This window comes from Tachypleus tridentatus, chromosome 1 (genome assembly GCF_004210375.1).
Source record: "Tachypleus tridentatus isolate NWPU-2018 chromosome 1, ASM421037v1, whole genome shotgun sequence".
Taxonomy (NCBI): domain Eukaryota; kingdom Metazoa; phylum Arthropoda; class Merostomata; order Xiphosura; family Limulidae; genus Tachypleus; species Tachypleus tridentatus.
In genome coordinates, this window is record NC_134825.1 from 29195640 (window position 1) to 29222328 (window position 26689).

General features: G+C 33.2%; 1 protein-coding gene across 1 annotated transcript; it reads right to left on the minus strand.

Annotated features, from left to right (window-relative positions):
• Nucleotides 1-3434: 3434 nt before the first annotated feature.
• On the minus strand, nt 3435-6182 carry LOC143245002 (achaete-scute homolog 1-like). Its single transcript, XM_076490721.1, has 2 exons — nt 5225-6182; nt 3435-4529 (listed from the first exon to the last, which is right to left on the minus strand). The coding sequence occupies exon 1, from the start codon at nt 5908-5910 to the stop codon at nt 5242-5244; it is 669 nt and encodes a 222-aa protein (XP_076346836.1). The 5' UTR covers nt 5911-6182; the 3' UTR covers nt 3435-4529; nt 5225-5241.
• Nucleotides 6183-26689: the final 20507 nt, after the last annotated feature.

A 26689-nucleotide genomic window follows, 5' to 3' on the forward strand; every position in this document is an offset into this window, starting at 1 on the left:
TCTGGAAGTTCTAGCATTAAAACCTAACCATGTGCAATGTCCTTTAAATTTTCTTTTATTCATATGTAAACTACCTAAAGTCACTCAATATTACGACTGTGGCAGAAAATTCCAAGGTTTCACATGTGAAGTTTTCTCTTCATCTCAGCAAAACATCCATGTTTTGGCTGTAAGATCCCAGATGGTTATCAATAAAACTGACTGTAAATGCAGTCTCTGCTATGTACCTGTTCAGATGTAATGTTGGGGGGAGGGATTGATTGTCAGAGAAAGCCTGTTAAACTGGTATCTTCTAGAAATCCTACCTGTTATCCGCATGTCCTTACCAGACACGTGCTTGACCAATATAATCGTCCTGACCCTCGATCTTCTGTTCTCTTGACCTTCTTTTTTCTTCTGTGCTGCACGTAAACCTTGATGACCATTTCTTTTATCGCCATGAAGATAGATCTGTACCTGGTGGCTGAGCAAGTTACATCTTTATTGGGGTGCTTATATTTTGTTTAATGTCTAAGTAGCTGGTAGGGCTTGTTGTGTTTATTTATTTAACTGTGATATTCATCTATCCTCCAGCACTACCAAATAGATGGTATAGGTGAAGGCAGTTTATGTAAGTGCTACTCAATTAAATGCCAGTGACATTAAGGTTGCACTATAAATATTGACGATGTATAATAATCTAATCAAGACAAAATTGTTTTTCAAAAACAGCCATAGGCTAAATAAATGTTAAACTAGTGTTGAATTTAGAAACACTGAAAGTTAAAATTACACTGTCAGACGTTGCAAAAGTTTGTAACTGAACTTTGTATAACGAAGACAGATATCTTATTTAATAGTGCAAAAACATATCTCTATTTTCAACTGCATTTTATATACCACCTCTTTTTTTTTAACCTTTATTAGAAGCTCTCATATTTGGTAGCTTTTTTCGTCAATAAGGTCATTGGCATATTTCTAATACATACATACACACACGCACACACATATATATATATATATATAACCTATATAAAAGCCAATGCGTGTCACTCACGTTTGATTTCTCGAAATAGGAAAAGTCATAAAAACCAAAATGCATTTATCCAGATAAAATAGTTTCTGGCCGTTTCGATTTTAGTGACGGGATGAAAAGGGGGTGTGAAAACTTATAAGTGTAGTGAGTGTTAGAATCACCTAGTCTAGAGCCAAGTCCATAAAATTTATCATGGAAGTAAAAGTATCCATTCAATTTTAAACCTAAATCGTTTCTTAATTAAGGTGTTTTCTCTTGTTTTTACCAATAAAAATCTTTAATCACTAGCGGCTCTGAATTAAGAAATCAACAAGTTTGTTTGTTTAAAATTAAGCACAAAGCGACAGAATGGGTTACCTGTGCTTTGCCCATCACGGGTATCGAAACCAGGTTTTTAGCGGTGTGAGTCCACCGACATACCGCTGTGCACTAGTGGACAAATCAATACGTCTTTTTTTTTTTAATGAAAATAAAGTTTTAATACCACACCAGCCGTCTTGAAAATATATTTTTACTCAAGAAGGTTTCTCGTCATCATGAAATATTTTTCCAGTTTTATTGTCTATTCATGTCATATTATACTTTCAGTACATAGACTAATAACAATATTAGGTTACACTTTTGTTGCTTAGCGACATGACATATAAGCCGTTATTAGAACATAGCGTTACCAAAATGCACTGGCTGAAACATATATATATTATACTGTGTTAATCTGACATATATTTACCAATAATTGTCTTATGAATACACCACGAACTCACTTCGTGAATCATCTTAATTTTGATTGGTTCATAAAGGAATATATCAACGTTTGACTGCCTCGACTGTATTTTTCTATGTATTTATAGGTTAAAATTAATTTCCCAAAATTTATTTATTTCAATTAGCTGGTACAGCGGTAAGTCTACGGATTTACAACGCTAAAATCAGGTGTTCGATTCCCCTCGGTAGGCTCAGAGATAACCTGATGTGGTTTTGCAATAGGAAAAAATACACAAACACATACGCTTTTCGCTAATATATATATATAAATTCGGCTTACATAAGCTTAGTGATATGAATTAAACATTCAACAAGTACTTCTATGACAAAGGTTTTATATTCCAGAAGAAGGATGATTTGAAGGTCCGACATGGCCAGGAGGGTTAAGACACTCGAGTCGTAATCTAAGGGTCTCGGATTCGAGTACCTCTCATACCAAACGTGCTCGCCTCATTTAGCATTGGAAGCGTTATAATGTGGCGGTCAATCCCACTATTCGTTGGTAAAAGAGTATCCCACGAGTTGGCGGTGGGTGGTTATGACTAGCTGCCTTCCCTCTTACACTGCTAAATTAGGAACGGCTAGCGCACATAGCCCTCATGTAGCTTCGCTCGAAAATCAAAATGTTTTCCAGTAACATTTCATTTGACCTTTCAATAGGTGTCTTTCTAAAATTGATACATTTCTCAATAATCCTGAGCAAGAATTGTAATATTATTTTCAAATATAATAGGTTTACAGAGATTTTTTGGTTAGTTTTTGAATTTCGCCAAAGCTACACGAGGGCTATCTGCGCTAGTCGTCCCTAATTTAGCAGTATAAGGTTAGAAGGAAGGCATCTTGTCCTCATCACCCACCGCCAACTCTTGGGCTACTTTTTTACCAACTTATAGTGAGATTGACCGTCACATATAACGCCTCCATGGCTGAAAGGGCAAGACTTAACCACCTTGCATTATTAGAAAATCACAAAATTAGCAAATATTTTTATTATAGTAATTATAATATTATACACTTGCCACATTGGCCTTTTCTATTTAGTTTTTGTCGAATAAAATAGTCATTTGTGTTTCTTTTTAAGAATTAAAAGAAGTAAAGTGTTTTTTTTCAAATTTCAAAAATACATACTCATGTTTCTATCGACAAAGTGTTTACTAATATTGTGTTATTACACACTTCACTTAATTAATTAAAATAATTCTTGTTTATATTGGTATATTTGCTTTTAGGTGTTTTGAAATAACCTTTTGCAGATTTGTTCTTACATTTTCTAGGCATCAAATAGTAAAATATTCCAGACGATTTACTATAACCGATAGTTCGTTTCACTACGAAAAGCCAACAAAAAACTTTAATTTTTCTACACTCTGTTCAGATGTTGACTGTCTTCAAAAGCCTCTAGTGGTAGCATTAGTTGCTGGGTATTTTTTTGTTTATTCAATAAATAATGACAACAAAGAAACATGTTATTGTTGGGTGTATGATACATTTGAAACATGCCCAATGTTTATAAGATATGGTTTATCATTGTAAAAAAAATATTAATGTTGTGTACGTACACGCTCACAAAAATGACCAAAGATTTATCAAATGAAGTTTATTGATTAAAAAAACCTTGAAACTAAAATATGATAGCAGCTAATACTTTTTATGATAAGAATTTTATTATAAAAATATGTACATTATATGTCATGAAGTCCAAACTTATAAATACACCAGTCCCTGGAACTGCAAATCTGAAGAACATCAGATATTAGCTGAGCCTTATAAAAACCAAATAATAATAATACATCCATAGCTACAACCATACTTGTGGAAAAATCGTCAAATATATTTTAACAATTTAAACAGTGGGAAATATTGTAAATGACATAAATGGATAAATGTATAAAGCAAATGTCATATTAAAAATCAACAATATTTTATTAAATCATGATATCACATAAATACCTCAAAAGCACCCACGTATTTTTTAGATCACTTTCTTGTCTTTCTTATTACATGTATTTAACTCTGAAACTTTCATTGACCTACTTTTCTCTAAGCAGATTAATGTAGAAAAACAGCACAAAACAAAACAAGTCTGTTTACCTCTTGTAACTTATACCTTTCCCTGGTGACCTTAAGGTCTGAATGTGTTGACAATTTTGTAATAATCAACTGTAATTTAAAACGTTAAATATACCTCGTAATGTAATACGCATCTCGAACCAAAGCAATAACAAAGAATCGTATTTAAGTATTATAAAACAAGCAAAGCGCCACACAAACACTGTGACCGCACGTTATTCCAATAATACTAGAGAACAAAATAACAGTTAAATATAATTTCTATCTCACTGACTGGTTTTAAGTGTACATTAAACATGAATGTATGAAATATTCTTAAAAAGAAGCATTCTAATATGTTGTGTCTCCCAATCTAAATACAGTTTTAAATTACAGATGCAGTAATTAATAACAGCAATTTATCAAATCAAAAGATGAGAAACACCTTCGTTATTAATAATTTATTCAATTATTACAACTCTTCATATAAAATAACAGTTGAAAACTTTATATTGTAATCCACCATCAATGAGCTTGGCAATGGAAATGTTGAGTGCCACTTAGCGTTTTAATCCACTGTAACTTCAACTGATGAATCCACGTAACGTTTTCAGAAGCCAAATTATTTCTTAAGCTTGTACATTCACATCACACTGTCTTCAGGAGACTGACCACACTGCACAGTTCACATTGTAATGTTCTGTTGGAAATATAAGATTAAGGTTTAAAAGTGTGAAAACAGAACTGAGCAACATATATTCATAACAAATACATTTGTATTATACTTTTATATCTCATATCATTATTTATCTCTATTGTTCTTCATTCAATATGAAATGTATTCAGAAAGTCTAAATAAATACAGACGCCATGGTTATTGAGCGATTAAATAACAATAGATATGTTTACTGTGCTTACCTTACAATGATCTACCATAAGCATTGTATTCTTGAACAAAAACAAAACTTCAAATGTTAAAATAAAAATGAAACTAGTTTCTCACAGTTATAAATAATTACAAGTTAAACTTGGCACAAGAAGAAATATAGCGTTGTAATACAGAAAATATGAAACTCCACAAACAAAAAAACTACGCCAAATAATGTATAGATACATGCATGACACATATTTCTAAACTTTTTAATGTGCTCTATTTCCGTAAGCACGTAAAATTCTTAAAGACAAAATGAATTATTATGTGTTATTTGGTGTGCTGTTTCTCTACGGATGGAGCATTTGCGATGAAAAAGCAATTACATTAAGGTTACTTAGCAACTTTTTGTAGACCATACTTTAAAAAACTTAGAGCAAACAGTGAAAAGATTTTATATACTGTCATCTGTCTATTGCATATTATTTTATGTTAAATACGTTATTAAACAAAGTGTTTCTCACTTGCATCACGTAAGAGTTCAAAGAAACCACGAAGTGAAGCTATAAAACTCGTCATCTTCGGAATCTAGCCGAGCTAATTCTTGTGAGCACTTTGCTCGTTTTGTTGTTTCGAGACGTTCATCAAAGTAATGCACCTTGGCACATGGATCTGATGATGTCACATCGTTAGTTGAGCTGCCTGGCGAGGACGGTGTTTCATATCCTGTACTCCCGTTTGGGGATAACGCGCTTTGTGGTACGTTTACGTTCAGAGGTGGTTCCAGTTGAGTTCCGATAAAAGAAGAGACTTCTGGAAGAAGATTATGATAAGTTGTTAACAGGTTGGTCCCTGACGAGGACGCGAAATCATGTTGAGGAGACAAAGTTTCTGTTTCTGACTTACTTAGAAACATCGGGCCATAAACATTGTCTTCTTCCTGCTGGGCCAGGAGTTCCTGAAGACATTTTATGTAGTCAACAGCAGACCGCAGTGTTTCTACTTTACTCATTTTCCTGTTTTTGGCTCTGTTTGGTACATGTTGTTGAAGAGTGGCGAAGCCCAAGTTCACAAGCCGTACACGGTTTCGTTCTCGTTCATTTCTTCTCGTTACTGCTGCAAGTCTGTACGGCTGTAGAACGTACCCCAATGGTCTACAGTTACTTTTCCGCCGAGAGAGTAAATAATTAGGGGAACTTTCCTGCCTCATGCTAAGACTTGATGAGAAACAGTTGTGAATGAAACTGAGCGTTCTTTATAGGTATGTTCTTCAATACATCCGTGTTATTAAGTGGTCGTGTGGCAGTCTCGTGTTGAACAACTTCCCGCGAATTGGAACAGGATCGCCTCACTCGAATGATTGGGCAGGTAGTGCAAGTTCCTACCGTATTACTAAGGTAAAATGTGCCATCAGCAGGAGTCTTCCCATTAAAAAACCTTATTCTCATGAATACTAAGCTCCACCTCCAAACAGCTGCCATTCTACACTGTACCTACAAATTTCGTGTGCGGGACGCGTGGCCCTGGCAACAAACACGTTTGTGCTCGAGGGGCTCAGACTCCATCTCACTTCACGCAAGAGGCAAAGATACGAGGTATTAACAGAAGCTACTGTTTTTGTGGTTTGCATTTATTCTTTAAGTCTATGGATAAATGTCTATGATAAAAGAATGTTTGTTTTTTAAATGTGTCATAAAGAGGATATCGATGAAAATAAGAAATGAATATTCTCTTGAAACTTTGTATTTGATTACTTTTTCTTAGCCACGACGGAAAAGGGAACTTTTTTTAAATGTTAGTCAAAGCGTCGCATTGAGAATACGAGCTGGTCACAAGCCAAGGTCGTGTGCTGTTGAAATACGCACCAGACATCGATATTTCAGTGTCATTTCGGCACGCGCCCAGCACGAGCCTTTCGCTTCTCACTATGACGCGCACCAATATACGTGTATAAATTATTTTTATGTAAGTATTTTTCTATTAAAGAGAAAACTGTGTGCGTGTGTATGTGTTTTGTTTCAGTAAAGCCACATCGGGCTATCTGCTGAGCCCACCGAGGGGAATTAAACCACTGATTTTAGCGTTGTAAATCCCTAGACTTACAGCTGTATCAGCGGAGGACAGCGAAAAAACTTCTGGTTTTTACACTTAAAATGCGCCATCTTTTGTTTGCTCATTTAAACTAAGCTAATATATCACACCAACGGCCAGGCATGGGCAAGTGGGTTAAGGCGTGCGACTCGTAATCTGAGGGTCGTGAGTTCGTATCCCCATCGCGCTAAACATGGTCGTCCTTTTAGCCGCGAGGGCGTTATAATGTGACGGTCACTCCCACTATTCGTTGTTAAAAGAGTAGTCCAAGAGTTGGCGGTTGGTGGTGATGACTAGTTGCCTTACCTCTAGTCTTACACTGCTAAATTAGGGACGGCTAGCGCAGATAGCCCTCGAGTATCGCGAAATTCAAAAACAAACAAACAATAATACGATTAAAGTAATTTGCGCGAAATTCAAATACAAAATAACATATCACACAAATAAATTAATTAATTGGCATAATGAATTCGACGTGAAACTCTTCTTCATTTATTTGAAAACGCAGTTCACAAGGTAATGTTAGTAAAATTACATTGCTGACTTTTCGATTTCAATTCTTCTTTTGAATTTTTCCTTACACCCTTGTGCAAATTAATTGAAGCAAATGGTCATTTTACAATATTTTCAGCATGACAGCCGGTGCAGGCTCGCTGGACCCGCTGATTTCCTTTAATAGTCATTTTTTCACATCATTAACTGTGTTTTGCAGTACGGTCGATCTATTTTTGGGATATATGACGAAATTTTGAGGAATATTACTTCATTCAAAATTGCATTAAAAGGACAAGGAGACCAGTCAAAAAATAACTTCTTACCAACTCAATGAAGAAAAAACGGTATCAATGGGGTCTAAAATACAAGAACTGGACGCAAGAACAATGAAGGAAGGTGTATTCAGTGACGAGAGTTATTTCTTCGTACAGGGTCAAAGAATTCTGCATGTTTGCAGATCTCCAGGTGAGAAACTTCGAAAATCTCACATCAATCAGTTCGTAAAACATCCCTTGAAGAAGATCTTTTGGGGCTTTTTCAGCTACTATGGCGTCGGAAGCTTACATATCGTAGAAGGTATGATGCGAGGACCACAGTACATCGAAGTTTTGCAGAGAACGGTCTTTCCAGAATTGAAAAAGAGATTTCCAGATGGATATGGCATTTTTCAGCAAGATCTGGCTCCGTGCCACACATCGAAACTTGTGAAGAATCTTATGATTACAATAAAGGTGCTGGACTGGCCTGGAAACTCTTCGGACTTAAATCCTATTGAAAATCTTTGGGCGATTTGTAAAGAAAGACTTCGGAGAAAAGACTGTACTACGAAAGATAAGCTAATTGAGACCATAATTGAGGTTTGGTACCGTGATCTACAAATTAGTAAAGATTGCAGTCAACTCGTGGACTCGATGCCAAAGCGGATTAACGATTTTCTGAAAAATAAAGGCGGTCATATCATATATTAATTTGTGAGTAATTTTTGGATTCTCGGAAATGCAATGCAAAAAATTGAAAAAATCGTAATCTTCCGTCTTGTTTCAATTAATTTGCACAAGGGTGTAGTATAAAAGTTGATTATCAGTCTCATGTCTTTACTTTGAGCTCGAAATTAAAACTATAAACGCATTAGCTGCTTTTACCAAGCAATTTAGTCATTTGAGAACTGCAATTTCAAGGGAAATTAGTAAAATTAACATCACTACATCAGTCACAAAAAGTTACACTGAATAGTGTTCCACAGTGCTGTGCAAAAGCATTAGGCAAGAGAATATTTCGTCGGTTTCTTCATTTTATGGTGTTAATTATTCTATGCCATTACAGAATACAAATTTCAACATTATGGTAATGCTTCACTGATCCTCGTCGACAATTGAATGAGCCTTAGTGAGAATACTTGTTATTTCCATATATTTGTGACAAGAACATAAGTTTTCTGCTTGAAAGAGAATACTGATCAAATTTAAGATTTGAAATACTTGTCACGGTATTCTGAGCAGTATCTTAACTGCATAGATAGAAGTTAACAAGAAGCTAGCATATGGTACCGGTATATACTAGGAAAAATCAATTTAATAGCACTCCACAAATAGACCTTCATAAAAAATAGTGTTTAGCACTATACATCAAGTAATTTCACGACCCATAAAGCGTAGACAATTGTCAAAAGAGCAGGAAATTCACGTAAAGCTTTTAATATATGTCAAATATTCCATAGATCGTGAGACTGAGACAAGTAAATTTGAAAATAGGAAAGTAAGAGGCAGAACACCAAAACTCAATGATACTGATGTTAAGTATCTTCGTTTATGCAGCCTTCGGAACAGGAGGAAGACTGCTACTGATCTCAAGTATGAGATAAACAACAGTGTAGCAAATGACAAAAAAGTGTTCAGATATACAGTATCAAGAAGTCTCAACGAGATTGGAATATTTAGCTGTGTAAAAGTTAAAAGATCTTTATTCGATCTCCATATTAAGAAATGGAAAAATATTCCATTTTCTTAACTCCATATTGTTAAGAAAAATAAATTTACTAAAACGTACAAAAACTGGATTGGTCATGATTAAACTAGGACGTTAGGGACAGATGTGTCCAAGTTTGGGATATTTAGTTCAAAGAAAGGTGAAAGATGCTTACCTCAATGTATAGCATTTCAGCACCAAAACTATGTGATGGTTTGGGGGCGTTTTATGTTGAGGCGTCATGAGATATTTGCAAAATAGATAGAATAATGGACCAGCGGAAGTACCATCAGATACTGTTTCGTCATAATATACTCAGTGGTTTTCATATATTACTGGTAAAGCATTTTACTATCAGGAAGATAATGACCCCAAACATTCATTCAATCTATGCAGAAATTACTTATTCAAGAAAGAAGTTGCTTACGTCATCAAATGATACAGCGCCTCGATCTCAAACCAACTGAACAAATCACAGTTTTGATAAATCAAACACTCGACAAATCAGAAGCTACTTTCAAAGAACTTTTATGGAAGTCTATCAGAAATATTTGAACTAAAATGTGAAAAAACACTTTTATTAAACATGTTGAAATATTGCTTGAAAGATTGGCTACAGTTATTAAAGCAAAAGGAAGACACAAAACATACTAACTCTTTACTGAACTAAAGCACTTCCACTGAGTTTCTGTTGTTCTAAATATGAAGGTTAAAGAAATTTTGATGTTTCACCTGTTATTCACCTTCCATTGTTTGTTTTTAAAGCAGCCTGAAATCTAATTACTGACATTTTCTTAACACTATTACACAGTGCTGTATATATCTTTAAATTAATGTTTTGAATTGTGTCCTTTTTATTGTTTTATTTTACTGTAATTATTTCAGCTAAAATCTTGTTTTCTAAAAAGAATGAGAGAGAAATTCATGCTAGGTGCTGAAAACTCTACTACACCAATGTTCTTCTTCAAACACAATGTTGCGTTGCTTAGTAAAAAATGTCGTGTGTTTATACACCGCTGAGGTGAGAAAACCTGCTGAACCTTTAATTAATCATTAATATTTCTTCGTCGTATTCGTCAGCATGTTCATTTCAAACATTCTTGTTGGGAATAGAAAGAATACATGTATATGTAACGAAATTAATTTATGTAATTAAAGACCAGGCTGTGTAGGGCCCCACCATGGCCAGGTGGATAAAGCACTTGACTCGTAATCTAAGGTCGTGAGTTCGAATCCCCGTCACAACAAACATGGTCGCCCTTTCAGCCGTGTAAGGGTTATAATGTGACGGTCAATCCCCCCTATTCTTCAGTTAAAGAGTAGCCCAAGAGTTGACGGTGGTTGATGATGACTAGTTGCCTTCCCTCTAGTCTTACACTGAAAAATTAGGGACGACTAGAACAAATAGCCCTCGTGTTGATTTACGCAAAATTCAAAAGCAACAAAAAAGCTTTATTTTAAGATATATCTTTTAAAAAGTAAACTTATATGCGACTAGCATTGTATCCGTCCTACAATGCGAGTTAACTAGTTTTCTATTTTATAAATTTGTTTTATTTATGTGCTGAGCCTTATGAGATCCTATTAAGCATTTAAAAACATCTTTGGTGAGATTTGCTACATAATTGAAATGCTCGGAAAGAACTATTAATATCACAAAATACTTTTATTTATTTCAATGGATTTTTTTATATACAATATTCTGTCAAAAAGCAACTCAAAATATTTTTGAATCGTTTTTTATGCCTAAATGCATGTTATGTCCTATACTTTCAGAACAATGTTTCGTTACAAAAAATAACATTAATGATCCCCTTTCAGAACGGTAAGAAGGTTGTGATTTCGTGTTTTTTTGTTGTTGTTATTTCATAAGACGAAGGTCGGTGGACAGGTGCAGATTGTATGTATAAATACATAAAAAATATATCCACATATACAATCATATAAATGCTACATTTTGACCTTAAACAACTGCTCTAAATTACTTTACAAGTATTTTTGTTGTTGTTATTCTCAGGAGGGTTTAGTAAGATTTGTATTCTTCTTGGGTTCTACCAAGGCTGGATTTCATTTATAGACTGTATTTCTTTTTCTTTATTTTTGTTTATTCGAGTAACAGTAACGTCCTTGGGCCCATAAACGAGTTCATATTTCTTAGAAACCACACTGGGTGTATAGTAACGGACAACTAAATATAGTACTCTAAAGCCTTGACTAGTAAATGTCTAATTTCAAGTGTTGGGTTCTTAGGTGGTAATATAAAGTTTATGGTGGACCGGGAAGCAGTGTACTTTGTTCCTTTACATCAGCCATTCAAGGCGTTGATAAAATCTAAGTTTGAGTTTATTTGACCAAATATATATCGTGTTAGGGCGAAAAAATAACAACTCTCATGAATTTTCACAACGAAGAGATTAATTTGTAGTCTTTGCATCTGACGATCAGTTGACTATCATTACGATGAAATTATTACCTTTGCTCGTAAGGAAATAAGATATCACTTTTTTTTTGTACCATGTATAATAATGTTTTAATTTTTTATTAGTTATCTGCCCATAGTAGTAGGATAATAATTTTCTTTTACAGATATTTTTTATCGCGTAGAAGGGTTAGTTTGTTATAAAAGTTTTTTTTATTAGGGATAGAAAATGGCTCTACTGTAAATGTGTTTTCTGTTTTGTTTTGTTTTTTGCACCATGGAATCGGAATGGTTTCTCTGTGAAGATGCTTATTACATCTTTAAGCAGATCGGCTCTGGTGGCGATACTGTTGTAGAATCACTTTCTTTTGTAGCACGCGTTTGACTACATTCTTGTAACCTTATAACTAACATTGGACCACTTAAAGTAGGTGCTGAAGTGTAGATTAATCACGGAGCTATCTTGAAAAATTGGCTCACCAGGACATTTAAAGCATAGAATAGTTATTTGACTTCAGATAACTCTTTCTACTCCTGATTAGCTAAGTTTCTTAACGTTTCATGACGTTGAGCACCATCTTTCTCTAGTTTCTTGAAATATTTACACATAATCAGACAGCCTGTATTGTTAAACAATCATATGTATATATAGATGTGTGTATATATTTATTAACTGGTTATCTTTTGTTCCTGTTAGTGTGTATTGTTAGAAAACTCAAGACTGAACCGTAAGTAAAACAACTTTAACTTCGAGCACAGAAATTGCTTTAAACATCCCAATAAACTGAAAGTTACATACGTGTCATGTTCACCTTGATATCAAGTTACCGCAATTTATTTTTGTTTCTTTATTGAAAAAATGGAGAAAATTAATCATTTTTGTCGTACATTGATGACTATTTTCTAAATTTTGATATATAAAGTAACACACAGTTTTATATATATATATATATATATTTGTAATCAGAAATCGAAAAAGTTAAACAAAACTCATACAACATTTAGTAAGATGAAATGTAAATTGTATCCGGGAAATTGATTTCATTCGTGCTAATGGTTAAACGCATTTGTTGATTTTAATATAATCCCTCATACAACTTTCGATAATATATTGATTTGTTTTTGTTTTTTTTAATTTGGACGATAACTTTTCTTTGTTTAAGTAAATGTTTCATTTAGTTGTACATTAACTTCCATTAAACAAGAGCTAAAGGTTTTCAAATTTATAGTAGGATATTTTTTCTGATAATAAAAATTAAAATATTAATTTTAACTACTTGTGATAAAAGTTGCGATAATATCAGTTTAAAAATCTAACGGATTTTATTTTAATGACTAAAAATTCTCAATATATGTAAGAACTGTTAATGTATAAGTGAACTATCTTCTATTAAAAACTGTTTATGTGTAAGTGAACTATCTTCTATTAAAAACTGTTTATGTGTAAGTGAACTATCTTCTATTAAAAACTGTTTATGTGTAAGTGAACCATCTTCTACCAAGAACTTTTTATGTGTAAGTGAGCTATCTTCTCCTAAGAACTGTTTATGTGTAAGTGAACCTTCTTCTACTAAAATTGTTTATGTTTAAGTGAATTATCTTCTACTAAGAACTGTTTATGTGTAAGTGAACTATCTTCTTCTAAAAACTGTTTATGTGTAAGTGAATTATCTTCTACTAAAAACTGTTTATGTGTAAGTGAACTATCTTCTACTAAGAACTGTTTATGTGTAAGTGAACTATCTTCCTACTTATAATAACAAAATTGTGTAACTTAATTCTAATATGCTCAAAAATTCTTTCTTCAGTAACACATAAATTTTAGTTTTATAGCTCTCTAAGATAAACCTTACTCTAATATCAATGTTCATTAGATGCCTAGAAATTAACAATGTACAAAGAACTTAGTAGCCCTATTTTAATTTGAAATGTAACTTGTTTTGTTACCAACAGCTATAAATCTATGTAAGTTATAGGATATGGTAAGTTTTCAACTTTACAAAACATTTGCACCCATGTAACTCGAAGTAATATCTCAAACTTAAACGTTTACTTATTGCAACTTAGTCAGGTAAATAATGTTAACTTTATCAATTGAGCATCTTGCTAACACTAAGATAAAGAAGTTAATAATGTAAGTTATGAAATGTTGGTTCTGATACATGTATTTGAATAACAAAACAAGTGGAAATTCTTAGAAAACAGTCTATGGTGTTGCCAAACCAGCCAGTCTACATCTCATTAATCTTGTACTCAGCAGGATTTCTCCCCGAGAGATCAGAAAGTAATATCACCTAAACAGTCAAAGATCGTATACAATTCAGTATCAGTCCTTGGAAACTATTTTTTTTTATAAATTTTCGAGTAATGTCTCATATAATACACTATTAGAACTTATAGTTGCAGATCTCTAATATAAACAACTAAAGGCTGGTGACGAATAAATATATTACATGGGATTAATTATGCTGGAATCCTCTAGAATCTTTATATTTCAGAATAAATATATATATCCGAGTCTTTAATCTGTATTATTTATTAGAAAGCACAAATGAGTGTTTTAAGACAATCTCTTTTTTCATTTAAATTAAATTTGTTATAAAAACGTCTACCTAATAAAGAAGCTCAATATCCATACACATTAGAAATTTTTTTTAAATATTTATAACAGAAGACTTCAACTACATACCCTTCGGAACTACACAGAGAAACTAAAAAGCAGAGCTATACAGAGGTTGAGTGCATTGTATTAAAACGACGTTGCATCCTCACCACGACCTTACATCTCATATCTCCATGTTCAATCATGCCCTATCTGATGATCGTGGTGTGTAATATCCATTGGAAAAGGCTACATAAATTAGATTGCCATACTACACCACTTCTCCCTGCGTACTTCCCCCTATATCAATCTAATGTATAAGGATAACCATTCTCCTACGCTCGTTTCAATAGTTCAATCACGCATAAATCCATCCATAAACTGCATCTGGTGACTCAACCAGTATGTTTTTGTGTAGAACAGCATGAATACCCATTTCATTGTGCACTTACATAAGGTTCGTAGTTGTTGAACAAAAACTTCAAGAAAGTAGCTCATGTACATGTGACTTTTGTAACTATTCCAGATAATAAAGATCCTCCTAAATTAAGTGGCTTACCAGTACACGAGGTACAATTTTCACCTATTGCAAATAACCTTAAACTTCTTACATTGCATGTTTCTTTACGGATGGAGTGGCAAACCAAGATGATCCATATTCCTGTGGTTACCATATCTAATTAATTTCAAAATATGTCTCAGTCTAGGTAAATCTAAATATTTGTTTGTTACAACCCTATACCCTCCGGAGGTTTTAATATTTTGCCTTAGAAACAAGATGGCCAAATAGCAACAGAAATATCAATCTCTAAGTCGGCTGTTAATTGTCGCGGAGCCGAGCCTTGAATATGGGACTATAGTCCATATATGGGAGAGGCATGGTAGTAATAGCACTAAAACAGATGGACTTAGCTGCAGTGACAGCGAGCTAATTCCCGCAAATACCGACGTGGCCTGAATAAAACTGGATGGAAAGAGAAGATAAAGAAAAACAAGTCAGTCAGTTTTGAATATCGACGAGAACAGGATAAGAACGAAAGTGAAGCGATTACAGGACATTAGAGAGCTGAAATAGTCAGTATATATAATACAGTTGGTGTACTGCATAGCTTCTACATGGCAAGAAAAATGGCACACAACTCGGTAGTAAACACAAAAACTGTAGAGGGGACCTAGTGTGAATTCCAAAACTACAACAAACCACAGCAGAGCCCACAGACTCATCTGATTTCGAACCATTCATATAAATGGGAATGGAAGGATTGTTTTCAAGATTTTTGACAGATAGAAGATGGTACTTCTAATCAGGAGTGTTTGTCTTCCTCAGGTTACTCAAATAAAGATCACAGGTGGAGATGAGCAGATCAATCAGGACATCAACGTTATCTAAAGACAGACTCAATTCAGCCAGCTGACCCTGGACACGAGGACCACAGGAAAGAATGGAAGACCATTTATTCTTAAAATGCATAGGCCACTGAAGAAGAAATACACAACTCCAGGTAGGGTGCTGCGGTAAGTATCGAAGCTTTCAAGCATACATTAAAGAAAAGTTGCCAGCTGTGGAAGTGAAAAGAAGGTTTGTGAGACTTGATGTACAAACCATGGACTGGAGAAGTGTGGAATGCCCCATATGGTGGACAGTGATAGCATTAATCTTCACACTGATAAGTGTGACACTTAAGACGCAGCCCTAAGGGACTTCAACTTCCTGTGGAAAACAACAGGAAAGCATCGAGCTCACATTTAAACGTTTTGAGTAAAAGTGGGGAAAAGGCCATGCAACCCGTATCAGTGGGATCTCGCAAAATGCCGTACTTCCACATAGTATCGTAAGCCTTCTCAAGATCTACGAACATAAAAACAAGATGTTTTCTTAAGAAAGGCTTCTTTGTCAGATGATTCTTGTCGAATCAGATAGTCCGTGGTGGAGCACTGTCATTAGAACCCACATTGATCATAGGTCTCTCTAGGAGACAGCTCGAGATATCAAACAGTGATGGTACAACCCAAGGAAACATGGACGGCAGCAGCATTCAAGGGTGTATTGAGTGACAAAGATAGGGCAGCCACGTGCTGATCGACTATTAGTGCCACCCCTTCATTAACTTGTCCAATACACAACCTGTCATTTCAGCATAAAGAACGCTACTGAAATGTGACTGTATCAACAGGTTTCAGAAATGTTTTGTGTAAGGAAAAACACCCATGATAATAGGAATCAATCAAGGTTTTATTGTAATCTAGATTAGAATAGAAACTTCGACAGTTCCACTGTATCAATGTGGCCATTTTTATTTAGGTGGAGGAGAACTAGGTGGAGAACAGCGGCAGGTGGACGTGGTGCAATAAACATCAAAATTAAAACCTTGGTAAGCATAATTCCATTCTTACGTGTGGAGATACCCCTCACTGCAGAAACTTCTTGGATGGAGTAACCAGCGAAGATCTCTGACTCGGAGATGGTTTTCAACTCCCTTTCAGCAACAACTTCTCGTGCAAAATTCATAGAAGTATGGGGACTAGCGTCAATGTATATGTCCCGAATGGCCTTTGAATCCAAGAGAAGTTTACTGTGTTTTAGGGTGGATGTTTCCACCAATATATCCCCATAATGTAGCTTCTTGACTGACTTAGGAGAGCCAGTAAGCTCTTCTAGTCCTTTCTGAATAAAAGGAAGACACATGACCTAAATATTTGTCTGATATAAAAATGTAGTGTTAGAAAATAAAATATAGGTGTAGAATAATGTAGAAAATACTGTTCAGAGTCTTCAAGACGTGGTCGATTATCAATGAGCTGTTTTTTCATTATTTTATTTTTATTTGGACTTGAAAGAAGAAAGATTCAGTACTCACTGACCCCATCCACCATGAGCCGTGTACTGCATACCCAACAAGAATACTGCAGCTACGCCAGGGTTTCGTGAGCATTATACCCAACAAGAATACTGCAGCAACGCCAGGGTTTCGTGAGCATTGTACCCAACAAGAATACTGCAGCAACGCCAGGGTTTCGTGAGCATTATACCCAACAAGTGCATGCAGTTTGTGGAAGCAATGGAAGCGACGCTTCTCCAATATATGTTAACATATTTAGTTTTTAAGTATCAGTTACATATGACATTATTAACTTGCAAATGATTCATACAGAAACAGTCTACTATACCGTACATAATCAGTAATCAACTTGTACCGGAGAAAGCACTGTTGGAAAGCACTGGTCTGAAACTCGCAAGTTGCTTCCTTTTATGAATTCATTTTAGTTTTTGTTTATAGAAAAGTCTTTATTTAACTAAAACATTTTTGTTACATAATTTATCCTTTAAACTGTAAATTTTTTTAGATCAACAATTTTCTGAATAAAGTATTTCAAATTCATACTTCTATATGAAAAAAACATATTGGCCTCTTTTTATGGCATAAATGAAGCAATTGGATGTTCATCTTACTTCAAAATATACACAGAATTGGAAGTTATAGTCTATATAGTTATATTTATAGTCTATATATATTAAATTATTTAAACTCTAAAGATTTAAGTGAAATAAAAAATGTACCAATTAGTTAGCGTTTCGTAATTACTATTTTATAAATTAAAATGTACAATACAAATCAAATATAACAAAAAAAATAATAATTTTTAGTTTATTTTCTTACAATATTTGGAAACTTGTTTTTTTTCATGACCTGCACTTAGCGCTTGTGGCTGTTTGTTATCCCTCTGATGTCACGTGATGTGCAAGTGCTTGGGCATTGTGCTATTTGATACTGATTTTTTTATGCATACATTTTTGTGAAGTGTCACTCTTTAGATTTGAAAGTGGATTCAACATATAATTATTATTGAGCAAGTTTTGTACAAAGAATGATAAGGCAATCATCATAAGAAATGGTACAAAGCAATGCTTTCGAAAATTCAATGTTAAACAATATGATGAGACATCTTGGTTAACTCCTTCTCATAACAGGCAGACATTTTATCTGCTGGCCATGTTTATTATTTAACAGTGAATTTGGGACATGGAACTCAAGCGGATTTAATTATTTAAATAATATGCATAAGTCAATTAAAACACAAGAAAATTATTCCAGTAATATATTTTCAACTCGAGGCTTAGCTAGATTTGGAACGTCATAGATTGAAATCCAACTGAATAGTCAACATAAAGTAAATGTGCAAATGCATAATGAAAAGATGAAGAGAAACAGAGACATTTTGAAAAGATTAATCGACGTAGTATGATAATTGCGTGAATAATAATTAGCATTTAGAGGTCATGATGTATCAACAGACCCTCCTAACCGAGGCAGTTTTGTGAAATTGGGTGTGTGTTTTTCTTATAGCACAGCCACATCGGACTATCTGCTGAGCCCACAGAGGAGAATCGAACCCTTGATTTTAGCATTGTAAATCCGTAGACTTACCGCTGTACTAGCAGGGACATGAAATTGGTAAATTCATGCGAAAAACATAATCCGTTATTGAAATTCTACTTAGAGAAATGTAGTGCTTTTTCTGGCCTGGCAAACATAACTTAGAATGACCTGAAAACAAAGACTGATGGTTTCTGTGAAAATGCAATAAATTTATTCAGTCAAAAGGAAATATAATGGAATGAACGTGTAAATAAAATAAGTAGCCCAATACGTCTGGTGTTTATCTTTAATTAGAAGTAATTATTCTTAAATATCATTAATGACTACAAGTAGCTTATTTTATCTGTATTGGCTGTCCTGCATATATTTGTTTTATTTTATAATACACCTTTTGATTTCCCATCAAGACAAATCATCACACGCCCCTGACACCCAAACACCAGCGTTAGCATATTGTTCTCAACAACCGTTGAGAATATCTAACACTAGTACTCAGTTTAATCTGGCCAAACAGGACCAGATGATTGAATCTGGGGAAGGGAACATCACAAGGCTCTACAAGAATGCAAGATCAAAGTGACATGTTGGTGTTGGATACCTCATTTACCAGGATCCTCTCCTTCCTTTCACGGACTACCACATTCGGCAAACACATAGGTGGATGTTTAGATCCCAGAGAAAGTGAACTGAGAGTACAGAACCTTCTTTGGAAGGTACCCTTACTACTTACATGATCCATCTCCGGGAATGAATAGATGTTGCAAAATAAATCTGATTAATAAAATTATATTGAAATAATATACAATCACCACTACGCAATCCACAGAAATGAGAGAGCTGTCTATTAAATTATTTGTTAATTTCTCCAAAGTATTAAAGTTAAGAGTGTGTGTATATTGTTATAATATGTGAAGGAAATACAGCTAAAAAACGTAAAAATATTACTTAGATTAACAGTCTCAGTACTCTCATTACGAATCAATACTATACAGTCAAAGTAATGAAGATCTATCATGTTTTAGTTGTAGGAAGTGTACAAAATAGAATGTGCATATTTGGTACATTCAGGTTTAAAAACTAATTTAAAGTTAAAACAACTGGATAGATGTTTACAAAAATAGGAAATTAGATTACGATATTTATTATGGAATATCCTAAATCTCTGAATAAATAAGTCGTAAGAATGAATGGAATAAATAAACTGGATACAAAATAAAACATAAAATGAAGAATCTTTATTAATATTACACTGAGCAGAAACACGGTGAGCATACGAGTTTTATTTGTTTGTTTATTAACTAACAGACTTTCGATTTTTGCTAGATTCTGTCAGACTGTCTAACTCTATTTTACATTCACTAAAATGACTAATTCTATCAATATGATTGGTCATTCTTATTCAAATAGAGAGGAAACTCTAACTTCGAAATATCACCTGAAAAATCATAGAATAACACTGTCGCCGATGTCGTTTTACAATGTATAACATTACAACAATACATCACATAGGCAGAACAAGTACAATCTGCTAGGGAATAGCAAAGGAACAAAGGCAGCTAAAATTAGATAGACGAAACCTCTTTCTCAATCGTATTATTTAAAATCTGCTAGTATACAGTATAAAGAATAAATCCAATATAAATGTTATAATAATTTAAGAAAATAAAATCTCATGAGATATTTATACGCTAACCTTTTTCTCTTTTCTCTTTTCCAGGATTGTTCCGAAGCAAAACATTAATTCTAACTTTAAAATCAATGAGCTTTAAACTCTTTGAGGCGTGTCCTAACTTTCTTTGCGTTAGAAAACACATATTTTACATAGATATTACAGCTATAAATTCAATACCCCATTTACTTTCATCATTTACATATCAGACGATGTACTGTCACTTTTGATCACTGTAATAAACCTGAACAAAAAATAGGCCCTTTAAAATGGAGAAAATAAACGTTTTAACTCAAGTTCAAGCACACATACACAAACAAGAAACCTTTAACAAAGGAAAAAATGTGACAAAAATATTGTTCAACAATAATATATGATCTAATCAAACTTTTGGACATTCGAAAAAGATAAAATATCGCACTACAATGCAAATACAATGAAAACTACAGATAATTTCAGTAAGTAATAGAATAAAAACTTCACTCTGCAACATTATATTAGGTTGAGGAATAATTCGTGAGCGTTTTTAAATAATTTCATTCAAGCATTACATGCAAGACTATACAATACTTCAATGCATGAACACATTACACCCAAAACATTTATTATGATACTTTATTTCATGTAATACCTAGGTATATAGTATGCATATACTATATGTTTTAAACGAAATTGCAAAAAATTAAATGCGAAAAGCAGATGGTGTCGAAAATGCTCGATTTTGTCCACTTGACATTCCATTTAATGAGCTGAAAATTAAATCAAAAATTAAAGACATATGAAAATCAAACACACCATCTATTAGAGCAAAAAATTATCTACCAAATGACATGAAATATTTTGCGAAAGAGTTTCATTTATGAATATATTTTGTTAACTTGAAAAAACGCTCACGAATTATTCCTCAACCCAATAATACAAATACATTATTGATGATAACAAAACTACCCAAAGAGACGAATCATTTCACATCCTTTGAAAATAATAATCAAAGAATATGTAACAAAAACATGAATCATAATAAAATGCTTTTCACCAAAGTTCAATTATAAATAGAAAAAATATATCCTAACATACAAAACACAAACAAAAAACATTTCATTAAAGAATAATGACAATATAAAACAAATATAATAGAATGTACCATTTACATACCAAATAAAATCCATTTCACAAAATATAAAAGACAGGTATGATGGAACTCACTTCACAATTAGAATACAAAATGAACAGGCTTATTACATTATTACATTTATTCTTTATATGTGTCTTACTTGAAAATGACATGGATCTTAAATCTACAAGTGTTTCTGCGCAAACAGTAAAGGACTAATACAAATTTTGAGAAGTATTTTCATACACCGGAAGTTTGAGAAGTAGGTATATGGTCTTTATACCTAATAAAATACTGCAAGTTGTTTAGTGCCCCAAAAATGATCTCAGTTCCCCATGAGTGTATGCTTGATGGCTTAACTTGTATAAATGATTTCTAATCCATGTAGCCGTTTTTTTGTGTTTTTTTTGGTATATGACAAGACTAATTATTTGGTTGTGTAGGAAAACTCTTATTAAACATATCTAAACAGTTGTTCAATTATGCGATTTATAATCTCTTTGATAAAGCATTTTTATTAAAGTTTTCTTAGCATTATCATTATTTTTGCGAACAAGATCCTTATATCAATATATATCTAATCAAAGACACCTCAAATGTGAAAAACAAAAGGTGTGGCCAAAAGAGATTCAACGTACAACTGAAAGTAATGAAATAAAAACTGGCAGTCAAATTGGTAACTGCACTTATAGCGTTGATAAGAATTTTACAGCGATAATTAATTCATTAGTTAGTCAAGGCACGTTTTTGTTCAACTTAGAGCATGATAGTGGGTAAACGTACACGGCTTAGCTAACCAATGAATGAACATTTGCTCTACAACTTTTATCAAATCTATAGGTGCAATTATCCATTAAACTGCTAATTATAAATTATTTCCTGTAATACGTACTATCAACCCGTTTTTGGTCGCATATTTTTTACACACCACAGGTAGTTTTTATTAGATATCAATAATTCTTTGTCAATACACATAAAAAACCACATCAAGTAAGAAAGCGACACTCGATAGTAACTAACATTAGCTTTAAGATCGCAACCATATTATTCGGAATAAAACTATACTTTATAGAACCAATCACATTCTTTAAATATATGGTAGTAGTTCCACGTTAAGAGAGTATTAATAGCTTCTTTTATACCAACGCCATGAAAGCTGATAAACAGTTTCTTGTCATCAAGTCTCGTGCAACTGGTACAGCCGTATCAAGCATCATTATTTACGTTAATTACTTAAGCTAATATCACGTGATGCTAAACACTCTTTAATCAGAATAATTTCATAAATATTTAGCTGACTTGTCCTTAAAAGTTGCTAATGAATATTAACCATTTGTGCATATGATTCTTTTGAAAACTTGAGCTGGAAACTGCTAGTGATCTAATTGGTCTAATCAACACCTATGTATCTTCACTGGTGCTTTCGCCCTATATTTTAGCTGCTTTAAATCAGCTTTGTTAAATCCGAATGACAAATTATAAACGGTGCACTTTTACTCTTAGTTAAAGCTGTAGTAAAGATTTCAGACGTAGACGTGCGCAAATATTTTTGTCACATCTGAGCAATATTTCTTAAGTAACTTTGCCCATTTAGCTTACATTTACACCAAATGAAACTTCTAGTTGTTGATTGTAAATATCTATTAATGTAGTAAATAAAAAAAATTATGAAATTTAAGTATATTTTTCTATTGCATAATTCCTCCCAGTGCCAAAGCTGTTTCTCTACGGGCTTTTAGAGCATAGATGGCTTTTTGTGTAGTTTTTGTGTACTTTCGGTGAGAAAAATATAAGGAATAAATTCAATCAAAAGTTTTATATCATATACTTCTAAGTGGATTGCCTTAAAATTTTTTACGTGAAGTTATGGTCCAGTAGGGCACATCCACTGAACATATGTGAAAGTTTGGATCACCAAAGGCCGATCTACAAAATTTAGAAAATTAATAAACTATGACTCCTGTTAATAATGCACAATATGTCCTGCAGGTTCCTTAGGCCGTGAAACACATTACCGTGTGTACTGAAGCCAAGTAAACCAGTTTAAACCAAATTTTTCTTAAAATTTAATTTATAAACAGGTGTAAGGTCTTCTAATGAAATGTTTCACATTAAATATACCATCTTTAATATGGATAAAAAATTGTGAGGTTGTTATAATGTTGATTTTCTATACTGAATTTAATATTAGTATGTCCACTGTTAAAATATTTGTTTTAAATTCTCAACATGTTTGACTTCTCTAAAAATAATAAAATTTTATATTCTCTACAAATCTTATCTAACATACGGGTTTAAATTTAGAAGGACATTTCTTTAAGCTAGCGTTTTTAATGGTGATGTAAGAACAAACAAGCGAATTTTGATGTGATGTAGATCCCATAGCAACACCATCGTGCTAGTTAGAAACATATTTTTCAAATAAATTATTTGGTGACAAAACTTTTTAAATACATGCTTGGGAAATCTAATTCCATCATTTCTATCTTTATACAAAAGTTTAGTACATAAATTTGTGGTTCTCTTTTCCTGAATATTGATATAAAGAGAATCTATTTCAGAACTAAAACAATGTATTATATTATTAAAATTCAAATATTTTACCTCTTTGGAGAAGTCAAAATTGTTTTCAATAATATATTCATTTCTAATTAATGGTTCTAATTCAACTAAGAATCCCACTCACTCATGATTATATGTCTCTATGTAAGACACCAATCAAATTTGACGTACATTTTGTGTAGTTTAAGTACACACTATGTTATCTTTGGTCTACGTAATTCAGATAAATTAAGACTTTTAAGCTAAATTTCTGGTAAATCGAGAATTATATTGTCGTTACCACAGTATACTTTTATACATATAAGCAAACGAACCACAACTCTATCACTGCACATGTACTGGAAACGATATGATAAAGACATTGCAATATTCTCTGTAGAGTTGTTTACAGTCAAATAGATCAAGTGAATGATTCTGTTGAAATGTCTCCTATGTTTTGGAAGCTCAGAGAGCAACAGTCACGGAAACATTTTGACTTTTTAAAACTTCTAACAATCATTCTGTTGTAAAAACTCTACTTTACAGATTGAAAATGAAAGATCGCAAACCATTTGTCTCATTAAGCTTGAGATTAGCAAATCATACTAACTTCTGGTAACTCAGTGGTAATCATGTAATGTGCAGCATATAGTATACCTCACAGTACTACCTAATATCTCAGAAAGTAGTTATTGCAATGTTATTTTACCTGAGATTTTCAACTCATGACTATTATTTTCATTTGTAAAAACAGTTGATTTCTAGGCATTGCATGTACTTTCTCCATCTCTTCTATCGCCATTGTTGAAATGGAAATAACATGATGTAGTGCATACATTTTATGTCAATCATTTGATGTCTTGAATAGCAGGGATCCCCAGAACCTTTCAGTCAGTCATCCTACAACTAGCTTTTGGTAAATGGATTTAATAGCAACTGTACTGATTATAGCAGAAGTTCGGTACATCAATGAATTTTTGTCTTGCCTGTAGATTTGACACTTCCTGATCTGAATCAACTTTAAAGTTAGATAGGCACTCTAAGCTATTTCCTCTTTCTTATCTTTGCTGGAATAAGACACGACGTTTTTATCCTTCTCTGACTACCTTCTCTTCTGACTTGTTCATATCAGTTCACTACAGAATCATTGATCAAATATGGATTTAACATAGCACTGACCCTTAAAACTGGGCAAATTTACACACTGAGGAAACATTGTTAAATGTGGTAAATGCACACATTTACTAAAAGCTTAGTGAAATTTAAGTCCAGAGAATCTAACAATTACTTTTTCAAACCACAGTTTTCACCAAATATACCATTATATTAGCATGATAGCTTCAACATTAAAGCCAATATTAGCATGAAATTTGGTTCACTTGTTGATATAACACTCTTCTCCTTTATTTTGATTTTTAAATTCAAATTTTTTTACCAGTTCTATCATCACGAGTCTAGTTACCATTAACGAAGACGTTAAATTAAATTAAATGCTTAAAGATCGTTAAAGTGGCAGATAATGTGCAAAGTTACTAATTCAAGCTATATGTTCATAGAGGTCGTGGGTATCAATTTCATTTTTTCTCAATCCTAAGTAAAGCTGTAGTGTTAAAAAAATTATGTTATGTATATTTTTATCCCTGCTACATTCATTATGCATATGACATATATAACTGTAAGTGTACTTTCAGACATTGTGATATCATACTTTTATTTTATGGTGAGCTTGAATGTTATAAAAAGTGTTTAACGGTGTTTACTCAATGTGTAAATTTGCCCAGTTTTACTCCTCCATTCACTGCTTGAACTCATGTCAATGAACTGACTCATTAAAACTTAAAATAAAATTCTGTCAAATCAAAGCCAAGAGTCATCTGTGGTGCTGCACAATACCGAAAGCACATCCAGTTGCTACTTTGGTTCATTCATTCTTTTCATATATCCTCTTTTGCTGAAGAGTAATTTTTCGTACCTGTCAAGTTGAAAACCTGTGCATATCAACTAATACATGTCACAACCACTCACAATATTTTTTTTTTACATTAAAACATCAGTATTTACGAAGAACATCCTGTTAATCTCTTTTCAGGTACAAAACATACCCATACCTTTAAGAGAGGTGTTCATTCCAGTTTGTCTATTCAGGGTTAACGAACTGAATAAGCATATTCTTGACTCTCTGTGTCACCTGTTTCACTAAACCATCAGATAATAAGATGAAGTACGCATCTTCTTTCCCTCCAACACTTTGCATAATTTAGAGAATATTTGGTTCTTAAAGTTAGTTTTATGATTCATGTTGAATTGGGCTATTCACTGCTCCTCCAGCGCAACACTCATGAACCGTGAGAGTAATCTGACTATTTCATGAACTAATTGCTGGTCACAAGCATATACGGATGAATTTGTTTTATCTTTAGTTATAGAGCATAAATATATAAGGAGTTTACCTTGTTTAGACTAGCTGTATATTTCAATTCAAATGTGGTCAGAATAATCACTACCTAATCTTAAAACCCTAGCTATAACATAAGCCAAGAACCATTATTCAGTGATTGATAACAGTGACATAGCACACATTCCTGCTAGTATAACTGCTACAAGAAAAGTGCCATAGGTCATGTGCATTCATCAGTCTGAACTATCTGTGCTTTGTCTTACAACCACTTCATAGGGATCCAATTCTAGATTTGGTTTCTCAATTGATCTTACCT

Bases quoted from the DNA above. Each gene is read 5' to 3' on its own strand.
- LOC143245002 (XM_076490721.1), bottom strand. From the start codon at position 5,910: ATGAGGCAGGAAAGTTCCCCTAATTATTTACTCTCTCGGCGGAAAAGT.